This window comes from Chelonus insularis, unplaced genomic scaffold, assembly GCF_013357705.1.
Source record: "Chelonus insularis isolate UGA/USDA-ARS -01 unplaced genomic scaffold, ASM1335770v1 contig_93_pilon, whole genome shotgun sequence".
Classification (NCBI taxonomy): domain Eukaryota; kingdom Metazoa; phylum Arthropoda; class Insecta; order Hymenoptera; family Braconidae; genus Chelonus; species Chelonus insularis.
The window spans coordinates 1,436,546-1,458,495 of NW_023276782.1; the positions used below are offsets into that span (position 1 = coordinate 1,436,546).

At 28.4% G+C, this 21,950-nt stretch overlaps 4 protein-coding genes across 7 annotated transcripts; 2 read left to right on the plus strand and 2 right to left on the minus strand.

The window, feature by feature from the left end:
- Positions 1-135: 135 nt before the first annotated feature.
- LOC118072506 (nose resistant to fluoxetine protein 6-like) lies at positions 136-6,706 on the plus strand. 4 transcript variants are annotated; one of them, XM_035092428.1, is made up of 13 exons: positions 1,167-1,231; positions 1,303-1,314; positions 1,694-1,917; positions 2,549-2,736; positions 2,825-3,048; positions 3,154-3,348; positions 3,561-3,949; positions 4,712-4,791; positions 4,900-4,995; positions 5,072-5,201; positions 5,788-5,962; positions 6,040-6,182; positions 6,443-6,706. In XM_035092428.1, exons 1-13 carry the CDS (start codon positions 1,222-1,224, stop codon positions 6,632-6,634), a joined length of 2,058 nt encoding a protein of 685 aa, XP_034948319.1. In that variant the 5' UTR covers positions 1,167-1,221; the 3' UTR covers positions 6,635-6,706. The 4 variants fall into 4 exon arrangements, with proteins under 4 accessions (XP_034948320.1, XP_034948321.1, XP_034948319.1 ...); XM_035092429.1 differs by lacking the exons at positions 1,167-1,231; positions 1,303-1,314 and adding an exon at positions 136-373; XM_035092430.1 differs by lacking the exons at positions 1,167-1,231; positions 1,303-1,314 and adding an exon at positions 950-990.
- A 280-nt stretch (positions 6,707-6,986) lies between these two features.
- On the plus strand, positions 6,987-13,818 carry LOC118072505 (O-acyltransferase like protein-like). Its single transcript, XM_035092426.1, has 9 exons — positions 6,987-7,102; positions 7,191-7,650; positions 10,846-11,153; positions 11,456-11,631; positions 11,722-11,882; positions 11,963-12,675; positions 12,835-13,140; positions 13,246-13,420; positions 13,493-13,818. The coding sequence occupies exons 2-9, from the start codon at positions 7,314-7,316 to the stop codon at positions 13,762-13,764; spliced, it is 2,448 nt and encodes an 815-aa protein (XP_034948317.1). The 5' UTR covers positions 6,987-7,102; positions 7,191-7,313; the 3' UTR covers positions 13,765-13,818.
- Positions 13,819-13,877: 59 nt separating this feature from the next.
- On the minus strand, positions 13,878-16,387 carry LOC118072472 (26S proteasome non-ATPase regulatory subunit 5). The gene is made up of 3 exons (XM_035092373.1): positions 16,088-16,387; positions 15,413-16,002; positions 13,878-15,333 (listed from the first exon to the last, which is right to left on the minus strand). The coding sequence occupies exons 2-3, from the start codon at positions 15,598-15,600 to the stop codon at positions 14,004-14,006; spliced, it is 1,518 nt and encodes a 505-aa protein (XP_034948264.1). The 5' UTR covers positions 15,601-16,002; positions 16,088-16,387; the 3' UTR covers positions 13,878-14,003.
- Positions 16,388-18,390: 2,003 nt separating this feature from the next.
- Positions 18,391-21,628, minus strand: LOC118072424 (integral membrane protein 2B). Its single transcript, XM_035092295.1, has 5 exons — positions 21,373-21,628; positions 19,660-20,178; positions 19,439-19,553; positions 18,736-18,888; positions 18,391-18,610 (listed from the first exon to the last, which is right to left on the minus strand). The coding sequence occupies exons 1-5, from the start codon at positions 21,433-21,435 to the stop codon at positions 18,483-18,485; spliced, it is 978 nt and encodes a 325-aa protein (XP_034948186.1). The 5' UTR covers positions 21,436-21,628; the 3' UTR covers positions 18,391-18,482.
- Between the last annotated feature and the right edge of the window lie 322 nt (positions 21,629-21,950).

Consider the following 21,950-nt stretch of genomic DNA (forward strand, 5'->3'; position numbering starts at 1 on the left):
GGAAATAATACCTGCGAAGAAATTAATATTAAATCAATAAGAATCCGATTTAATTTCTATAATTTGTGAGTTTTTTCATAAGATAAGATGATTTTGATTGACATAATCCGTGGCTGCTGGTTTTTGCATGTCGTGTTTGCGTTTAAAGTTACTCAAGACAATAATCAGAGTTTTTTGATAGATCATAGACTAAGTGGTCCAGTTGTTTTTGATGATCATTTAAATCATATTTCTAATTTGTGGAATTTTAAATCAGTCATTTCGAGATGGCACTTGAGGACAGAGTTGGGTTTGAATGTTTCTGAAAATTGTGAAGAAGATATTGGTCTGTTTTTTAAAGGAATTAGTGATGAAGCATCATGGGCAGTACAAAGTAAACCATTTTAATGATAATTCAGAAATTACAATAATTAATAAAAATAAGTATTTTTGTTTTTAAGCTTTACAATTCTGAATTAATTTAGGAATTTAGAATTACTAACAAATACCCCAAGTACAAGTATCATTTTATTTTTTATGATAAAGATTTATTTAATTTATAAACAAGTAATAATATTATTTAAGCCAAAATGTAGAGTTTAATAATTTTATCAAATGTTAATTATAATTTTCTAACATTTTTTTTTTCTTATTATATTTTTCAGTATACAAAGAAGTTTTTGTTAATTATTTATTCATTGAAATATTTATTAATCATTTTTATTTATTGATTCAATAAAAATGATTTTAAGTAATCATTCTTATTCAAATAAAAATAACAAAATTTTTTTGTTAGTTATATTTAATTTTTTATAAAATAACTTTATCTTCGTGAGAAATTCTATATCTTCATGTTACAGAATTTCTCAGAAGATTATTCAATAGAAATAAGACAACCAATTCACTGTAATCAATTGAGCGAGTTTCTTTTATTAAATAATCCTTCTAAATATGTAGTTAATAACTATTATCAACTGACAAGCCTGAGAAGGAAATCTCTAAATTACCTAAGTAAAAATAAATCATTTAATAATTTTGTAATAATTTGATAATAAAATTATTAACCATTACTTGTTTTTAATAATATCATTACATTAAAGTGTCACCAGTTATCGTGACAATTATAAAATTATAATTATGACTGTGCAAATAACGTAATTAAATCAACCAACATAAAGTCAAAGAACGTCCGTTGGAGATACTTTTATTATAAAATGGCGTTGCGTGTGATTCTAAAACTGAATGCAAACAGGTGAAAATTAGATAGAGAAATGATATCATTAAACATAATTTTTTATCATGGATATGTCTATTATACAATAGAAATCCGGTTATGTATGTATAATATCGTTATAATATTTTTAATTGTAGAATATCGTTTGGTTATGTAAAGAAAGCCTTTACGCCTGCTGGATTATACCTCTTTTTTCTTTTTACTATACTAACCATTCCAAACGCACCTCTTTGCTCTATAAAATTCAAAAACTTAATTAGTTTTCAATCAATCACATGCTAAAATCCGTTACAATTTCAACCAATTACATCACGGATAAAAAGCCCTTAGAAAGCTAACCTCTCATATTTCATATCCTTTATTATAAAAGAGCAACATTTATAATGAACGAATAAAAAATTGTAAAGTGATGTAAACGAAAGAGTTAGCAATAATTAGATGAAAGTTGTATAACATTAATTATAATTGTTTTTATTGCAGTGCTAGATGCAAATGGTAAATACTCTGGAGGATTATTATCAGGAAATCGGTTCTGGCTTGGAGCCGTTAGCCAATGTAGAGAGCTTGACAATGAATTTATTCAGTATCGACTGTTCAATGCAAGTAATAGAGGGAAAGTTGATTTGGATGGTATTCCTCCTTTTCCTGTTGCCGTTAATTCGGTAAATGTTCAATTCCGATCACCTGAGATACGTCTGAACACTGTAAGTATTAAGAGTAATCAAGAACCATAAAATATCTTTTATGGTAACATTTCTCTAATTAATGAAAGTTATTCTTAATTGAGTTTTTTTTTATTGCTATAGGTAACTTTATAATATGGAGTTTTTATATATTACTCATCTAAAACATGAAGGAAGTTTTAAAGATTAAATTGTCAAAGAATTGCCAAAAAAATGTAGTTTTTTTTTTATTATAGAATTAAATGAGATTGAAAGTTTATTGTATAAGAATAGATGTTAGAATTAAAACTGTAACGTTTTTTTAGCAATACATTGTTGTGAATATAATAATTACTTCGCAATCCAATTTTTTGCGCTCGTAAAAATGAATTATTCATGAAGAAATTTTTATTGATGAAGAAAATGGTGAAATCTTGATTAAAATTTAATTTATTGATTTCTTATACAGTTCAGTAAATTTTTAATTCAATAGTGAAATTATAAGCCATCTTTTTTTTTTAATCACCAAATATTACAGAATACTAGTTTTACAAATTTAAATTAAAGAAACTTATTATTATAATGATAAAAATAGATTTTATATTCACATTGTCAAAGATTCAAGTTCAATTTATCTAATGTCTATTATTTATCCATTATATATTTATTTCAGATTCATATAACTATTGGACTGTGTCTTCCATCAAGCTGTCAAAGTATTGATGTAAAGAAGCTCTTGAATTTCGGCATAGATGAATCACTAAAGGCCACGAGCACGGAGAAAGAAATTAGGATAAATTACGTCAGAAACTTGTCAGAAGGATATTCTCTATGGCATGATTCTACTTTTCAGATAATTTTGTACAGTAGAAACATATTTCTAGAAAAAAAATAATTATCCACTTTCATACAGTAATTTAAGTGATATTCTATTTTTATGTCTGAATAGAACCACAAGTATATTCGTCATTTTCATGGTTATTATGGGGACAAGCTATGATATTGCATTGCGATATAAAGTTTTGAGTTCCTTGAAGTCGGAAAACTCAAACAATGTCAGCATTGTTAGACAACATAAAACCCTAAAATATGAAGAAAGTTTTATAAAGAAAGATAATAACGTATTTACGTTTTCTAAATTGTGGAGTATCAAAGAACATAATGCAACACTTGGTAAGTTGAAATCACAATTGAGTACCAGATTCAATTTTTTCTGCTTGGGAAAATTAAAAAAGAATTTAGTTTTATATAAACAGTTAAATAAAAATTGTTTAACAGATCTTTGGAATACAAAGAGTGTACCTAAACCCATGTCTGAGGCTCTTTTATCATTCAGCTTACTGTTGAATATCTCCAAACTTGCAAGCCTAGATGTTGGACATGATACATTGGCTCCTATTCATGGAATACGACTAATTTCAATGTTATGGATTATTATGGTACACATGTGTCTTATCGCCAATGAAGTTTCAGGTATGATATGATTGAAATAATCATTTTTATATAATAAATATAATAATAAACATTTATTCGTCTGATATAATATTTATTTGAGTTTTACATATTCAAAAAATACTTGATAAAGTTTTTTAGCCAAGTATAGAAATATGTAGAAAATAATTAAATATCCTCTGTATATATTTGTTTTACTCCAAAAATTGGACTACACGTTTGTATGTTTACAGATACTCATTTATTTCGTAAAGTAGCAGAAAGAGATTTTTTTTATCAAACAATTAGTAATGGAACTTACGCTGTAGATTCATTCTTTTTTGTAAGCGGATGTCTAGTGACATTTCTCTACTTTAGAACCATGTCGAAGCGAAGATTAAATGAAAAGAAAATCACTCAAGGTGCTATTGGAAAAATACTTCAGTTCATTGGATTAGTTTTTTATCGCTACTTTCGCTTAACACCACCTTACCTCTTGGCGATTGGCATCGTTCAGACTTTAATGAAGTGGTATCATGATCACTCTGCTATTGAACTACCGACATTGGATCATGAAACTTGTAAGAAATTTTGGTGGAGAAATGCCATCTATCTCAACACTTATTTTGCCATGGAAGAAAGGGTAATTAGAGAAATGTTTTTCATCATCTTTGTATGTATTTTATTCGTTAAGAAAAAACGATTTACTCTGAAAATAAAATATTTTAATGTCGTTTTTTTATGAGCAACACATGAAAATTGTCAGTTATTTTAAAATATATATGTTTAACTGGTAAAGAATTTATTAACTTTACAATGAATAAATTGTTTACCATGTACGACATGAAAAATATTTTATTTTAACATTTATGAGAATTCTCATAAAAGTTTAATGTTCTCATAATAATTACAACTTTATCAACTAACTTGCTTGAATTTTGCACCGATAGTAATTATAATTTTACGAGTTATAATGGGCAATTACAATTTCAGTTTTTATGGTTGATGAAAAATTTCAACAGTTTTCAATTGGTAGCTCAACTTTAGTGAATCACATAATTCAAATGACTTGGAAGATGTAATGATCTATCTGGAATTTTTTTATCAAAATCAATTAAAAGTATCCATAGGTAATTTTTTATTCGACCTTTTTCAAAATTATCTTACAGTAATTAGATGTCATGTTTCAATGTAAATCAATTGGACTTGAATCAATGATCAAATAGCAAATCAAGTGACAGCTCTGTCAATTGAAGTCTGTGGGTAGACAAGAGTAATTATTTTAATATTGATTGCCTTACAAGTATTGATTATTGAATGTTAGTTTACTAAAATATTCAAACAAATTGTTCAACAAGTTTTTTAATGAGTTATGATCAATAATTGATTCATCTTTTTGTTCCAGTGCATGGTTTGGAGTTGGTACTTAGCAAACGATACTCAATTTTACATATTTGGAATCATCATTCTTATTATTGGATCCAGGTAATTAAATCGATCAACTTTCTATGATCAACTTCTCTCTAGATTTAAGTCCATAGAAAGTATTTATTCAGAATTCATTGAAATGGAACATTTCTTGAATATTTACAGTTATCTCACGGCAGCTGCAATAATTGGAGTTTTCGTCCTTATTACATCATGGATTGTAACTACTGTGATCGCCTTCAATACCAATCATATTCCAACGTAAGCGGATTTAGAAAGATTTATGAATAATTACATGATTAATCATTATTATAATGTGTTATCCCACGTAACTTAGAATTCAAGATCCTTTCGCACATTACGAAAGCCTATATGATAAACCATGGACTAGAATTGGACCTTACTTAATTGGTATGGCTGTGGGATGGTTTTTGTACAGAATCGACTGCAAATTGAAAATTAATAAGGTAAATATATTAAGCATACCGTCATTTTTTTTAACATAATTCAATATTTTTATTAAAGAATAAATAACTATGAATAAATTAAAGCTTTTTTTGACGGAAGAAACCTTCAAATATAAACAACATAATAAATTAAGTTTAAATATTTTGAAAGGCTAATTTTTTTCACTATCAAAATAATTATTTCATAATAAATAGGAAGCATGAGGGAAAGTTGGCCTTAGTTTTTGAGATATTCAATAAATTCTGATACTTTTGAATCTTTTCTTAAATTTTTAAATTAAATCATTTTGATAACAACGATCAATAAAGTAATTGATGTAATCTTTAAAAAAATCGATTATTTAGTAATAATCAAGATTAAACCGTCTAATTTAGATAACGTTGTGTAAAAATTACAATAAAAATAACATTTAACATAAAATCATATGACAGACATAATTTTAATTATCTCAGTAATAAAAAATTTATGTTAACATTTTGGAATTTAAATTTGATGTTATTGCTCATGATTGAGCTTCGAAATTACCTGATTTATTCAGCTCAAAAAAAAAGTACCAATACCAATTATGATTGAAATTATCAATAGCCAATAAAAATAGCCGGCTGGACAGCATCAATCGTTACATTATTAAGCATTGTTTATGGACTATACGGAAATACTCTCGGACCAGTTTCTTCAACGATGTATACTGTATTTTCTCACTCTGGTTGGGCAGTTAGCGTAGCATGGGTACTCATTGTTTGCGTTACTCAAAACGGCGGTGAGTAAGAAGTAAAAACATCACGTGTAACTTTTTCTCTTAAATTGAAACATTAATATAAAATAATGAGCTTTCAGGGTTTGTCAACACCTTTCTATCCTGGAAATATCTATATCCGTTGTCGAGATTGACTTACTGTGTTTACCTGATTCATCCGACTCTGATGAGAGCAATGATTCTACATAGTGAAAGTTCTTTACATCTCTCTCGAGTGTTCATCGTAAGCATAAGATTGATAATCATCTCATTTACAATAATATCTACATTCTTTATCATTCAAAATTAAATTGCAATTAGATACTTTTTTTTTTACTAACAGCTAACTTACCTTAAAAATAATTAACTCTTCCTTTCTGTTCTTAATAATCTCCAAGTTTCATCAGCCAAATAATTTTACAAATTTCTCTTTGTTGCACTTTTCGATTTCCTTTTTCCTTAGAATTAATCATTTATTAATTGATTTTATTTATTACTCAACAGGCAATTTTATTTTTTGGAGCAACAATAGCTTCTTACACAGCAGCACTCATTCTTAGTTTACTTTTTGAAGCTCCAATGGTTTCTTTTTTGCGAATTTTTCATCCATTGCGTCATTGGAAGAATTACATCAAAAAGTCATCAGATTCAAGTCGTAACCAAAGCAAAATTGAAGGCCAAATTGTTTTAAATTAATTCATCATTACTAATTAATTTTATATTAAATTTGTACATATGTAATACACAAAAACAGATTATCTGACACAATCGGGCATTGTTCTTACAGGTAACCAATTAATTTAGATTTATATTTTATCTGATAAAATTTATCATAATAACTCTTTTAATTATGGTAATCAAACTCTTTTGTGAACAATTGTATGTATATTCACTAATGTCAGTGGTAAAAACGTCTCTTCTTCTCCCTACCACATAAAATAAAAAGTCTGAGCGAACTGCAGTGACGGTAAGAGTAGGACCACTAAAACCATTTCTCCACCTGCCTTATTCTACGTTGGACGTTTTGTCGTGTCAGTAACTGAAGAAAGAAATTCAAAGTTACTCTAAAGTGAGTGATTTGGAATTTTAAAAAAATTGCGAAAATGAAACACCTCAAGTTTCCACGTTACTCCTTAAATAATCTGACATAAACTATTTCTAATAGTAATAATAGTTCAATATTAATTAGTTCAAATAACATTTACTTAGCTGTGGAAAAATATAACGATTATAATTTATAATTTTTTAATAGTGATAAAATTAGTGAATTGTCAGTATAATTTAGATAACTTATTTAATAATGGCAACGTGAGTTTGAATATTTAAATAATTCATATTTTAAGTAGTCAAATAGGCAATTAGTAGTTTTAAAAAAATGAATAATTCAACGTGGTTCTTTTTGTTGATATTGTTTGTGGTGAAAATTCTCGCCGAGGATCCATTGAAAGCATCAGATACCATTGTTATACCTCAAATACATACATTTAAGATACCTAATACGAATTATCGGGTTCAGAGTTCGCCGGAAGAGGATCAAGACTTGACTCACCTTAATTGGAGTACACTTGTTGAAGACTTAGACTTGTTTAATACCAAAATCCTAGCAGAAAATTGGTCTGAAAATAAGGACCAAAATGTGGACATACAGTGCGCGAAGGATATTACGAGATATATTGAAGGACTTCAGAAGAAAGAAAAATGGGCTCTCAAGGGTAAATTTTTCATTTTTCTTGATTTTTGATTAAATTTATTTTTCCAGATAAATAGACTTAATTTAATCATAAATGTCATGATCATGAATCGAAGCTGACAATGGAGGATTACGTGCTGAAGAGCAGGCAAGCTTGTACTTTTCAGACGCTTTCACTGATGATAGCATCATTGAGGAGGAAGTGATAGGCATTCGTAAAATGTCGACCGTATTCAATGCTGATTTTTAGCATTACTCATGGACCACTTTTTGAAGAATGTCACTTTTATCATTTGTTTACTAGAAATTGTAATTTTTTCATTTATATCTAAATGAATTGTGCAAATTGTTTTTTATTGTTTTTATATTTAAGAATCTCTTGTTTGTCCACTTTGGAAACAATCGATAAAAAATTGGTATCAATCTATTATAGAAAGAAAAAAGGGGACACGTTGTCCACTGGGTCCGTCTTCGTTTACCTACTTTCATTTTGAGGTTTCACTTTTAGCAGGCGCGCTCATTCTTTGACGTCGTGCAGATATATACATATTTATTGTACGTATAACGGTTCATTTTGGGTTTAGATGAAATTTACATCAAATTCTTTTCAAAGGTAATAAAATTATAAAGTCATCATTGATACTTAATATTTAATAGGATATGTTTATTGTTGGTAACAATAATAAAAATTAATTTCAAAAAAATTATTCTATGTAAACAATAAAATACACGATTAAGACCAATTTTACATAGATTTACAAGAGTTATAAAATACTCAGAAGTTAATCTTTTAAGTTATTTAAATTTTTTAAAAAGCAGAATAAAATAAATAATTCATACTTATTGGATAAGCCAATAAATATGACTAGAGAAAGATTGAAGCAAAAGTAAAAGTACTTCGGAGACAAAAAATTGTTAATTTTATCGAAAGTGAAATTTTTTGATGTGAATTTTATTGAAAAAAAAATTTCTATTCTTAGAAGAATATAAATCTCCATGTCGAAATTGGATAGATTTATCTAAAAGACCTTGAGACTGACCAAGAAAAAGAAGCAAAAGTTTGATGGACATTTTTGTAGATTAAAAAATTGAGTTCTAAGAACAAGGATATGGATACAAGGGGATAGTATTGAGTAATAAGTAAGATAGAATTACAAGAGATGCTGTGTACGCCTCCAGAGAATTTCTCTTCTTAAATTTTCTCAGGCTTAAATCATCTTATTAAAGAAAATATTCTTTTATGTGGCTTTCAATATATTACGCGTTGTTATATAGAAAGTTTTTGTCGATACTACAGCCCTCTGAAATTGCAGCAATTATGAAAATTACATAATTTCCATGTAACCTAAGTTATATAGAGGGGATGGTACAAAACAAATAGGCTATATCACGAATTACGTGAGTCACTCGTCACGCGTCAAAAACTCATCAATTGTATAAACTTTCACGGAAGCATTCATTTTAGTCGCACTATTCTAATTAATTTACTTACTTATTACTGGGTAAATTTTCCTGATGTAAGAGTTATTAAATGGTCGTTTAGATGTCTGTTGATAGAGATTGAAGTCGGCATTGTGAGTACAGCGGGTGGAAAATTGATGTAAATATGACATAAGTTTTGAATTACCTAACAATAACTGTATTAATATTACTTTGCATAATAGTCCATTTTTATGCCAGGAATAGGTCAAATGAAAATCACCAAGAATCATGAAGTTTAATGTAAAGTTGTTCAACAATCATACGCTTGAGTCAGCTTCAATGCTATTGTTAATAGCAAGCATCGTTAATGATTGATGATTCAAAGGAAGAATATTTTTTTGATAAAACTCCAGCTTTTGAGAATACAATCTGAGAAGTTGAAAAAATGAGCATTGTACAGATAAAGATGCAATAAAAGCTTCAATGAGAAGAACATCAATTGTGTTATGTAACTAAACAAATGAAGCTGTTTGAATTGCAAACTTTCTTTATTACTAAATTGTTAAATAAATAATACATTAATTAGTCGAGAGTTTAGATAAAGATCTGGATGGTTTAAGAAAGGTTGTTTTTAAATAAATTAACCTCTACTACTTAAAATAACATGTATGATAATATCAGAAAAAATTTTAGCATAGAAGAATCATGATAAAAAATGTACAAATTGTTATTTAATTTTCCTCAGAACAATAGAAAGCAAAAAAAAGGCAGCTTTTAAATTTAACCACTGTAAATAATAATAAATGCAGATTTTCTTGGCTCTCAGAAGATAATAGATTATTATAATAACGAAGAAATGGAAATGCATAAGAAGCAATGAAAGCGTGTCTCTTCTAATCGTCACGATTTTTCTGTTAGGCATGAAGTAAAAGTTAATGCACCTTGCACTCATCATACTCACTGTTGACAATTCCCAACTAATAATAATATGCGAGAAAGTTGTTATTTTACGAACATCAAAGTTGCTTTTTTTTCTATTGACATATATAAGTTGTATAATCCAACAATAGAAAGCTGTAAAAAAATGAGTTCAAAACTTTGCTAATAATTCTTGGAAAACACAAGTTGTGCCATCAAAAATTTTATGGTCTGTAAATTAAAGTGGGCTTTTTACCGCCCTTTTTACTTGCATCTGCTATGATTACTTAATTGTCTCATAATTTCTTTGTATATTTCTCCACTACACTCTTGGAGATCTCATAACGCTGAGTAGAAAGTTTTATGTCTTGTGATGAAATTTATATTATTGCATGTTTTTTGTTGGTTCAAAAAATTTACTTAAATTAAAAATAGGTTCCATTTGTTATTTTATTTATTTATTTATATGCATGACAGAGCTTTTTTAGTAATGTTCCAATGAATAAATTCATCGTGAAATTTTTATTGACAAGATCTAATGAATTTAATGTTTCTTTAATGAAGCAGAAACTTCATATTTATCCAGGAAAAAGCAGTCCATGAACTTCACACGCTTGCTAAAGGAAAAACCTTGATAGTGAACGTAAATGTCAAACAGCTTGAGAAGTAATCTTAGTCAAGGGAACGAGTTGGCAATCCATTTCAACTTTTTATGTTATTACATTATAGATTTTATAAAACTCAATTGATTCGTTTAACCTTTTAAAATATTCGATATTTCCTAGTTTTAGCATTCTTTAAAAAAAGAATGATATATTGGACAGATTATTTCTGACTTTACCTGAAAGCAAAATTAATTAATTTTTTCTTTTTATAGCCGAAGATTCATCTGGCAGATTTACAAATAGCTTTTTCTGGGGTAATTCCTACTTTACTGGATCCGCAACTGAATGCACCTACATCGGTTATGATTACACAAAGAAAAATTACAAGTTTGCATCATCGAGCCAGTTATTATCACCAGACAGTGAAGTTGAAAATGCTAAAGTCGACTTGAAAAAGAAAATAAACATTGGGTTCTCTGGAAGTCAAGTATTATCTCCTGATATTCCTGATGATCCTCCTTATAAACTTGGCTTTTTCATGATGACTATTTTGTTAAATAATACCATATTAGCTCCTATTGTAAGTATTACGTAAACCACCAAACACGCCTCATCATCTATCATTTGCAATCAATAAAATATAGCTATCATTTACATTGAAATGTTTCCCACAAACATTTTATAAATTTAAAAAAAAATCTCTTGTTTAAATTCATTTTAATGAAGTTTTTACAATACTTGAACTTTGTCATTAAAATGAATAAATACTTATATGTTTGACAATGAAGACATTTTTTAGAATAATCATTCATTTAAAAATTAATTTAAAAAATATGTTAGTACAGAAACAAATAAATACCATTAAATTTCACTTTGTTTCAGCCTAAAACAATCCATTTAGGTGTTTGTCTTCCATTCTCTTGTACATCAAAGGACATTTACACGATTGGAAAATTAGCAGTGAATGATGTAGCGAAAAAACATTCTTTCATTGAGAAAGTACGAGATCAACATAATCCGTATGATTTTTATTCTGACAATGTCTTTTGGATCCTTGTGTCAGTAAAACATTTTTATCTTAATTAAATTGAGCTTTCCATTAGCCTAATGGCAATAAGTTTATTTATTTAGTAATATTTATTTCTTAGTGGGAGCAGTATCATCGTCCTTGTGTTAATGGCAGTTGGAACTGCTTTGGATTATTACCTTCTGTATACTGCAACGAAACGTCGAGAAGCTACTATTTATGACTTAGAGAAACATTCGAAAATACGTCAAACAATAATAGATAATCATAAATTATCAAATGGTATGTTAAAAATTATAAAATAATTTTTAATGGTTCATTAAACGAAAAAAACAGTATTTATTTTGTTCTTTGTTTATAAGGTGAAGCAATAAATGCCATCACAACATCAATGAACAACAATATCAGTGATAATAACAACAATGATGATGAGGATGATGATGAAAAAAATAAAATAAAAAGTAACGGCAAAATTACTGTTCGTCCAGGAACTTCTGTTAATGATGAAGAATTGAGTGTTTTCAAGGAATTATTGCTATCATTTTCAGTCAGAGAAAACATGAAAACAATTTGTGACCCATCTGTTGGTAGAGATACAATCAGTACGATTCACGGTCTCCGCGCAATTTCTATGGCTTGGGTTATTCTCGGTCACACATGTATCGTGATCTTCAAGTATTCCGACAACATGGAATACCGCAAAATTGTTGAAAAAAATTTCCTCTTTCAAACAATAACCAATGGAGTTTTTAGCGTAGATACTTTTTTCTTTATGGGCGGTTTATTAGTCGCTTTTTTATTTTTCCGTACAAATGCGATGGGAGATTTAAATAAATTAACTCAAGGTACTGATGGTTTTGTTGCTGGCCTTCTTAAATTCATAGGATTGCTGTTATATCGATTCTGCAGACTTACTACTCCATATATGTTTATTTTGGGTGTTGTTCAAGTTACGATGAAATGGTTCCATGCTAATTCTGTCTTTGAACCACCCACAGCTGACCATGAAAATTGTCCAAATTATTGGTGGAGAAATTTATTATACATCAACACGCTATTTCCAGTTGATCAGATGGTAATGTTTTATGTTTGAAAAACAACTTTTGATTTATGATATTTATCCTATACATAATAAACATTGAGAAATTCAGATGTTATAATTAATTTTTAACTAGCAAACACTGGCAATTGAAGTTATTTTTTTTTACTAATCCACTTGTTTTTAATATTTTAGTGCATGATATGGAGTTGGTATGTAGCAGATGATACCCAATTTTATGTTATTGGAGCAGTGATTCTCGTTATCGCAACAAATCATTTTAAAATCGCTGGACTTCTTGTCACAGCGTTGCTCATAAGTTCTTGGCTTACGACTGGATATATTGCATTAGTTAATAATCACATGCCTAGCTTGGATGATCCTCTAGCTCTTTTTGATAAAATTTATGATAAACCTTGGACTAGACTTGGTCCATATCTCATTGGAATGTCTGTTGGCTATCTTCTTTTCAAGACTGACTGTAAAATTAAGATGTCCAAGGTAAGATGAATAAAATGTTACCATATGTATATCGTTTATTTAAATTTTGTTAAAATAAGTCATATTTAAATAAGCTTGTTAACAAAAACACTTCACCTATTTTAGGCAACAGTGGTAGTTGGGTGGCTTCTTTCTTCAGCTTGTCTTTTAAGTTTAATTTATGGTCTTTATGAAGCTGAACTTTCTCCAGTAACAGCTGCTGCTTATTCTTCACTGAGTCACAGTGCATGGGCATTAGGACTTTCCTGGATTATTGTCGCATGTAGTACAGGATACGGAGGTAAAGTAAATTGTAAATAAAAGTAATAATTACCAGAAGAAAATTAATGTTAAACTGATTATTTAATTTTAGGATGGATAAATGAGATTTTATCAGCACCAATACTCTATCCATTCAGCAGAGTGACTTATTGTGTTTACCTAGTTCACCCTATTATTATTCGATTGACTGCAATGCATTTGGATTCTCCGTTTCACCTGGGAATAGACACTGTTGTTATAACTTTTATTGGACAGTTAGTACTTTCGTACCTTGTTTCTTTCGTAGTTTCATTATGCTTTGAAGCTCCGGTAGTTAGTATGCTCAAGATTCTTTCTCCAAAAAAAAAGAAACGAATCCAGTGATATTTTTTAAGATAAAATGAAATAAGTAAATAACTCTGTAACTTCTAAATTAATGATAATTAAAATAAATTAATTATATTTTCAAGGTATTTTTAAAAAAGTAAAATAAAAAATATTGAAGTAAAAATTTTATTCAATCCTCATTGAAATATTTAGTATTCATAATGTTCAATCTTAACTTATGAAAAAATTCGATTATAATTAATGTAAAATATAATATTCACTCTGTTACATTTTTTTCAAGTACTAGCACCTCCTTCTGTTGCTACTTCTACATCTGCATCTACATGGAATGGTCCCTCTTGTACATATTTATTCAATCGTAATAATATAGAACTATCAAAACTATCAGAGCTGGCCAAAGATTTTAAAATTTCATATTTCAGTTCTTTACATTCCTTGAATGCTTCTGCATCTCTGTTCAACAAAAATTCTATCAAACCAGGATAGATAGCGATATAATGTTGGCCCCAAGGTTGCATTGCTATTTCTAGCAAAATTTTCAAACTAGACTGTTTTATGTCGGGAAATGGTTGTTTACATAATTGGACAATCATATCCATCGGGTTATTTTCTAGAGAATCAAACCAAGATTTTGTTAATGTTAAAACTCGATTATTTTGTTTATCTCGATCAACATGAAGGATAAGAGCTAAATTTTCAAGTCCTCGAAGTCTTACTTCAGTGGGCATTTTACGAATGATTTCACTTATTTTACTTAATGCACGGCGCATTGGTTGTCCCAAGTTATCCAAAGCATATTTTCCATCAATTGACGATGCTACATATCCAAGAGTATCCAGAGCATTCATAAGAATTACCATATCTTCAGAGGTATCAATAACGTCAAATAAAGCAGCAACAACATCAGGATATTTTGCAAAGATTTCATTTGGTCGACTCTTTGCAACAATTCCAAAGAATTTCATCAATCCCGGAATTAAGAGTGTAGACAAAGGATTTTCATGAACACGAGATACTTTTTTGTTGAATTCACTTAGAATTTCTCTTTGTTCGAGATAATTCAAACCTTCATCACATGCTGCTAGATCTGTTATAGCTTCTAGAGCATTTAATTGTAGTAAAATATCTTCATTTTCTAAAATATTTATAAGACTATTAAGTAATCCAGAATCTACAGAAATGTCAAAGGACTCTTTTGATGATTTCGCAATGTCAACAATAGCTTCATAGATTCTGAAGCTTACTGCATCGTTTCTTGATAATATTTTAGCAATAGTTCTCAATAGTTTTCCACTATAAAGAACTTTAGCTCCATTCGCATACTTTCCTATTTTTTTAATAACATTAGCTGCAAGATTTGCTACTCCAAGATCTTCATTATTTACTTGTTCGATTATGGCATTCAATAAGTCAATATCATTCAATAATTCAGGTATCCCGAATTCAGCAACTTTATTGAACTCATTAAGAATCAATTTCTTTACTGATGAATCAGGATGATAAAGGTTTTTCATCAATTCTAAAGAGTGAGTTTGATAAATTTCCGAAGGTTCTAACGTCGAAAATAAAACGGAACATATATTACAAAGATGTTCAATATTATCCCTGAAAATAAAAAATGACGGCTATAATAATGTAATAACATAATATTTACAATAATAATGTATTTTTTTAACCTATGTACCTGTCATGGTTTGAGGTTAGTTGGCAGTAAAGCCGGGAGAAATCTAAATTTGATGCAACATTTCTCAACTCTACTGAAGTCAAGCTTTTTAATTTAATCTCAATGCTTTGAAGTTCTTCTTTCAACACTTCTTCATTATTTATTTCATTTAAATAAACAATTTTTCTGGTTATCCATTCTAAAGCCATTGCAAATTGTTTTTATTCTACTCAAAGTATTTCAAGGAAGCTTGTGTACATAAACTGCGCAATACAGCGACATAAAACACACAAGTTTTGAATTCGGATTATTCCATCATTTGAAGAAAGGTTTAATGTTTTTCGCAAAAACTTTATTATTACTTTATAGAAGTTATTATCTACATACTTTTTAAGACAAGAAACTATTCTCTCATGTAAGATTCAAAGGGATAAGAAATACGGAAAAACTTTTATAAAAATAACTTGAAAATTATTAACTTGGAGAAATCTGCTCGGGAAAAAGTTACTAACGGAAAGATTGAAACAATGAATAAGATGATTAGACCAGTAAATAGACATCACCCAAAATTTGTAAAAATTGTTAAAATGATAAAAAACCCAAGGATAAGCCTGCAAAAGTATTTAAGAAAAGAAAATTAATCCCTTTAATACAGATGGTGTTCAACAACCTGTAAAAGTACTGGATAATGCTTACTCTCCAGGTAGTGATGATTATCAAAAGAGTGAGTAATAGTAAGACTAAGTCTATATTAAATTTCCATTAGTCTTTCTCTAGTCCTGACTTGTAAGTTGTAAAATATAAATATAGGATTTTACAAGGTAGACCTTTTCCTGGTCCTCTGCATGCAAACGTCAAAGTTTGCCCACCTCTGATCTATAGAGTTCCATAGATACGGATGAAATGTATTCTAGAGTTTAGATGTCTTTGTAGGAAAACAAAGAAACGCTTCTTCAAACACTCCTCTTTCTAAAAACACATTAGATTTAGTATAATAGAGATTGATTCATGCCAATCTTTTCACCTCACTAATGTTTATTTAGAACCCTAAATTAGATCTATAGTTTTACACCTCAATATCCTTTCGAATGTTCATAAGACAGTTTAGCACCACATGGACCCAATCAATGAGGGGCTCTACCCCACCGCTTCTCAATTTCCATCTGACCTGGAAGCAACCACTGCAACCCAAACCATCGCCTTCAGCGTATTTACCTATACAATTATCACATTATACCTGCAGGGCATTTCAAAAAGACATTACTCACGTTCTCCGGAAGTGTCTCCTTTATATAATTGAACGAAAGGAACTTGTTATATCGCTAAAGAAAATTGTCATCTCATTCTCCAAGAACGTTGTAAACGTCCAAGTTTCCACTCTATAGATACAAAGTGTCACTTTGTACACTTGGATCATCCAACAATTGTATGAAGCCATTGCCGTGAAGCTATTGTAAAAGAATAATAATATTATATGTTCTACTATTCATTAGCATAGTCTTGTTTAATGAGAATTGTTTCAATACTATATTTTGCAACAATTTTGTACAAAAAATATTAACAAATGGTTAATAAACTTATTAAATTAAATAATGATTGAAGAAAAAGTTGATGAACGTATATTAACGTTAATATCTTATTTATTTTTCACTTTACAGTGTTCAAATTTGACATAGATAAATTTATCATCAGATACTTTAAATATTAAAAATGGTAAAATTCAATAAATCTAAATCATAATTCACCACATAATAATTTTCTCATACTAATCAATAATAGGTCATATTTTTCTTACTTAGAAATGCTCTTAAATTTACGGAATGCAAGTGCGTTCGGTTGTTAACTATTTTTTCGCGTCAATTTGGCAAGCTGGACGGAAATTACTGTCCAAAAAGTCAGACGCGATAATAAACAGAATGATTTGGTTACATGACATTTTCTGTGAATCATATAAATGAAATATTCATCACAAAACTTAAATAATTTAGAAATACATTATAACTATAGATAAAATTTTAACATTAATTGCTATCGTTAAAAAATCATGCATTACTTTTATAGGGGATTATTTTCATTTAATTTATCCATGTTAGTACGTATAGAAAAAAAAGCTGCGAATAACAAAATTCACGACTACTCTTTGGTAGATTCAGCCTTGATTATTTTGTTTTTTCATTGATATATATTTGAATCATCACATAATCGATAATAGATAATCGTATAAATCTTAAATTTTGTTACTATGCCTGTAAAATCTAGTGAATATTAGATTATTCTAGAAATATATATCATATACTAATTATTACATAAATAAACTAACGTTATAATCCAATCAATACGGTCCTAGAAAAAAGGCTCACCCATTTCAAATAGTAACTAATTCAAAAGTTTCATTTCGAATGTTCAATTGTATATGAAAGTCAACCATTGACCTTGAAGGCTTTCAATTATTTGAATAATTTTCATTCCTAGCTAAATCGTTTTTCATGATTATCTGAAATCTATTCATTGAAAATCGTAACATACCACGACTAATTTTTATATATGCGTCTAGCAGATAAAATAAGTATCTATAAAAATCTTCGTTACGAATAATTCAAAAAAAATTGATTTTTGAAGGTGAGCACAATGCCATTTAAAATAGATCGGTTTTTTTAACCATATTGACTGGATTACTATGTAAACTGCCTCATAATTTAAACTAAAATACGAAATGAGTAAATACATGTAATACATTAATAGAGAGACCCTAGTCCAGACAACACACTTCTGAAAATTGCTTGATAGATAAATAAAAACAGTCCTAAAAAAATTGCATGCAATCCTTTTTTAAAAACAATTTTAGGTTTTTGCTGCAACTTTTTGAGCTTATCAAATATTTATTCTCAATATTTAAAAAAAATTTTCAATTACTTACAATGCACTGTGTTAGCAAATTTTAGAAATATACTGACTGGACTACTTCATCGTGAGCACTATACATTCTTACGATCCACCAATGTCTATAAACTGTAAGACTTATTTAATACCAAGAGGAGGGGAACAATTTTACATGTTTCTACTGTGATATTACGTAATTATTTTTCAAATTTTAATCCTCTTCCTTTCTGGCTTTTTCTAATGCTTGTATTTCAGCCATATTTGAAATATCATACTCGATAATATTTTTACCAGCAAAGTGTCCAAAAATGACACCATCCGCGCTGCGTTTTACAACACCTAAAACCATTAAATTAATATTATTTTATATTTTAGAGATACTTTAAACAAAATTTATTATTTTTAAAAATATATAAATTATTCAATAACAATTATGGAATGAATATATTGCAAAAAAAATTTACCTGAATTGGTATTATTTACTTTCTCAAGAATATAAATAGGCATTTGTTTACATTCACGAGCAATGTATGTGCCCACACAGGATCGATCATGGATTGCCGAAGGTACAGCTCGCATTGTCTCTCGAACAACTTTTGTATTGACTTCATAATAACCTAAAATTCATTATGAAATAATGAATACATAATTATGATTACATATAATTAACATTAAAACAATAATACTACAAAGAATGTTTGCATGAATATCAATTACAAATTTCAATTATTTCATTAAATCTATTCACTGAATTAATACAATTCAATAAAATTCAAATTAAGACATTTTTAAATACTTTTTTGTAAATAAATGTACATTTCTGACTATTTTATTATTTAAAAAATTAGTATGACTACTTATAATGGAATTGTCAAAATAATTGATTATTCCATACAAACTATTGAATTATGGTTGATAAATCTTTAGGAAAGTCGTTCGAAATGTATTTTAAATTCTATTGAATTAAAATAAATAATTATGTGATAATGTATTGATCATAATATCAGTATTGGATTATTCAATCAGACAAATTATACTAATTTTGATCATTGATAATTCACAGATACTTTGAACATTGGAATAATAAAATTAATTGAAAGTTGTATTTAAAATTCATTTCTTATAGAGATGAATAATTTATCATGATTATAATATAAAAATAGTTACCATTGTACATTTTGTTCAACAAATCATACATATTTTTTGGTGGTAGAACTCGTTCTCTATCAAGTGGCATTACAAAACATGAGTGTCCATCAAGGTCTATAATTCCTGTGAGATTCTAAAGAATAAAAAAACAAATTGATACAATGGGTTATCCAAATATTCGCTATACTTGCTCATTGATGTGAAATAAATTACAATAATAACATTAGAAAGATACATACAATATTAAAATCATGAATAAAACGACCTTGACGTCCATCTCGAAAATCAGGTACATCAATGCCTTCATAGTGTTCATTTTCAAGATCTATTTCAAAGCATTCTTGAAAAAAATCTTTAGGCTCTTGGAAAAAGTTGCGAATTGTATCTTGTGCTGTTCTCTCAAGTATCATAGCTTCTTGTTTTGACTCTCGAGCAAGAGACTTGAAAAGATCACTGTCAGCTGGTACTCCAGCTGATAATTCATCGCTGACAAATGGCAATTTGTTATCTAAACGCTCATATGGAATACTATACCATCCAGTACGGAATCTATGCATCTGTTCACGAGCATAACGCCTGTAAATGCATATTCCACCTAGTACGCCGATGCTCATGCCCAGCAGTGCCGTAAGTAGTAAGCAATAGAGTGTTATTGAGTTTGAACGCAAGCTGGCTCTCCGTAAAATAAAATAATGTGAATGTCCAGTAACTTCTCTTTGTGATTGTTGGGATTCTACATCAGCCTTTGCATTCCCCTGCTAAAAAATTCATACACAATATTAAACAATGAGTAAAATAATAATATATTCGATTGAAAACAAATGTATTGCTAAATATTAATAAATGTTTTAAAATAAATCTTTTGTAAATATGTTTTAAAATAAAATATATAAATTGGATAAAATAATTAATTAGTTCATAAACATAAGTGTTATGAAATATTTTAATTTAAATAAAACTCAAAGTTAAGTTAAATAAAAATTCAGAGAAATAAAAGATGGATTAAATAACATATTTATTTTATTCTCAAATTTTATTATTCTATATCCAAATGAGATGAATCAATCGACGATTTCCGTACTTTTTATCATCATGAATACTTTATCTTCTTCATGACGAAACGATTCTGTTTTAAAATGAACAAGTGGAAAAATACTCATGCCTTAGATAAATTACAGAGTTGAACATTCTCGTTGTAAAATTATAAGTATTCAATTTTTTAATAACTAGTTATAAACATTGAGTTGACGTGAATGTCGCTTAGTTTATACGCTACATACATCACAGAAAAATTATTATTTCTAGTAAATATTTTCAATTTTAATTTTTAAATTTCATTCAAAAATATCCCAAGAATTTTTATTAATAAAAATTCACTGATTGATGATACATCATTCAGTAACCTAAAAATAATTTAAGAAAGTTACCGGTAAGACATAAATATTAGGATAATACATAACTTTTGTTCGTTTTATGATAATGAATGATTTTTATTGTTAATGATAATTTCTTATATATGAAAAATATCTTCAAAGACATGAAAAAATGAGCGATTATTTATACATGAAAAATGAGAACACAAACACTATGTTTCATTTCTAAGAACTATTATCCATAAAAAATTATTATTATAAATCTGCATCAAAAATTTTTATTTAATACATTGATAACGATTTATTCAAATAGAGGGGTATCTTTATGCACTTAGATATATATGTGTGTATCTATATGTATGAAATGTATGTGTATATAAATATAAGATAGGGTCTTCATCCGTAGATCAAAATATTTGTACAGAAAACTAGAATAGCCTTGATCACAAAATTACCAGTATCACCTAATGAAATACTCCAACTCGTATCTTTAAAGTCATCTAATTATGAAAATTTATTTAAACTAATTCGCAAAAATAAACTGATGACTTCTTCATGTCGTAGAATATAGATACAAACCAATGGCTGCTCCATTTTATCCGCAGGCTTCTTTTCTCCAATAGCTTTTGTAATGATCGTCATCTTGGCGTCGAGCTTGTGTGAATATTTAACAATTTACATTCACCAATTCACGGGGAAAAATCCCACGTTTTTAAATATTCAATTGAACTAATAATTAATTAGTAAAACACTGAGACAAGTTATTGTTATACGCAAGAGACAAACACGACCATCTGAATTCGATTGATCGAGTGACAATCGCGCCTGTCCGAATCACCTTTAACTATACAACACATACGAAATCTCTTTCTCACTTTAGCAATATTTTCTGCCTAGTAGATGTCTCTTTCTCTTCAATGGCGCTGCATTTCATTGCTATTCAACAAACTCAAGGCGCTTGCGCAAAGAAATCCGTAATAATTTATTTTATTATTTATTAAATTGATTAATAATGTTGAAATTCAAGGACTGTATAAGTTGTAATTGTTCTCCAGATATGATTATTATTCCATTATATTATGTTTTATGTCATTCGAAGTCAATTTTTTAACTATTTTTAAGACGAATTTTCATGTAAAATTGAGAATTTTTTATAA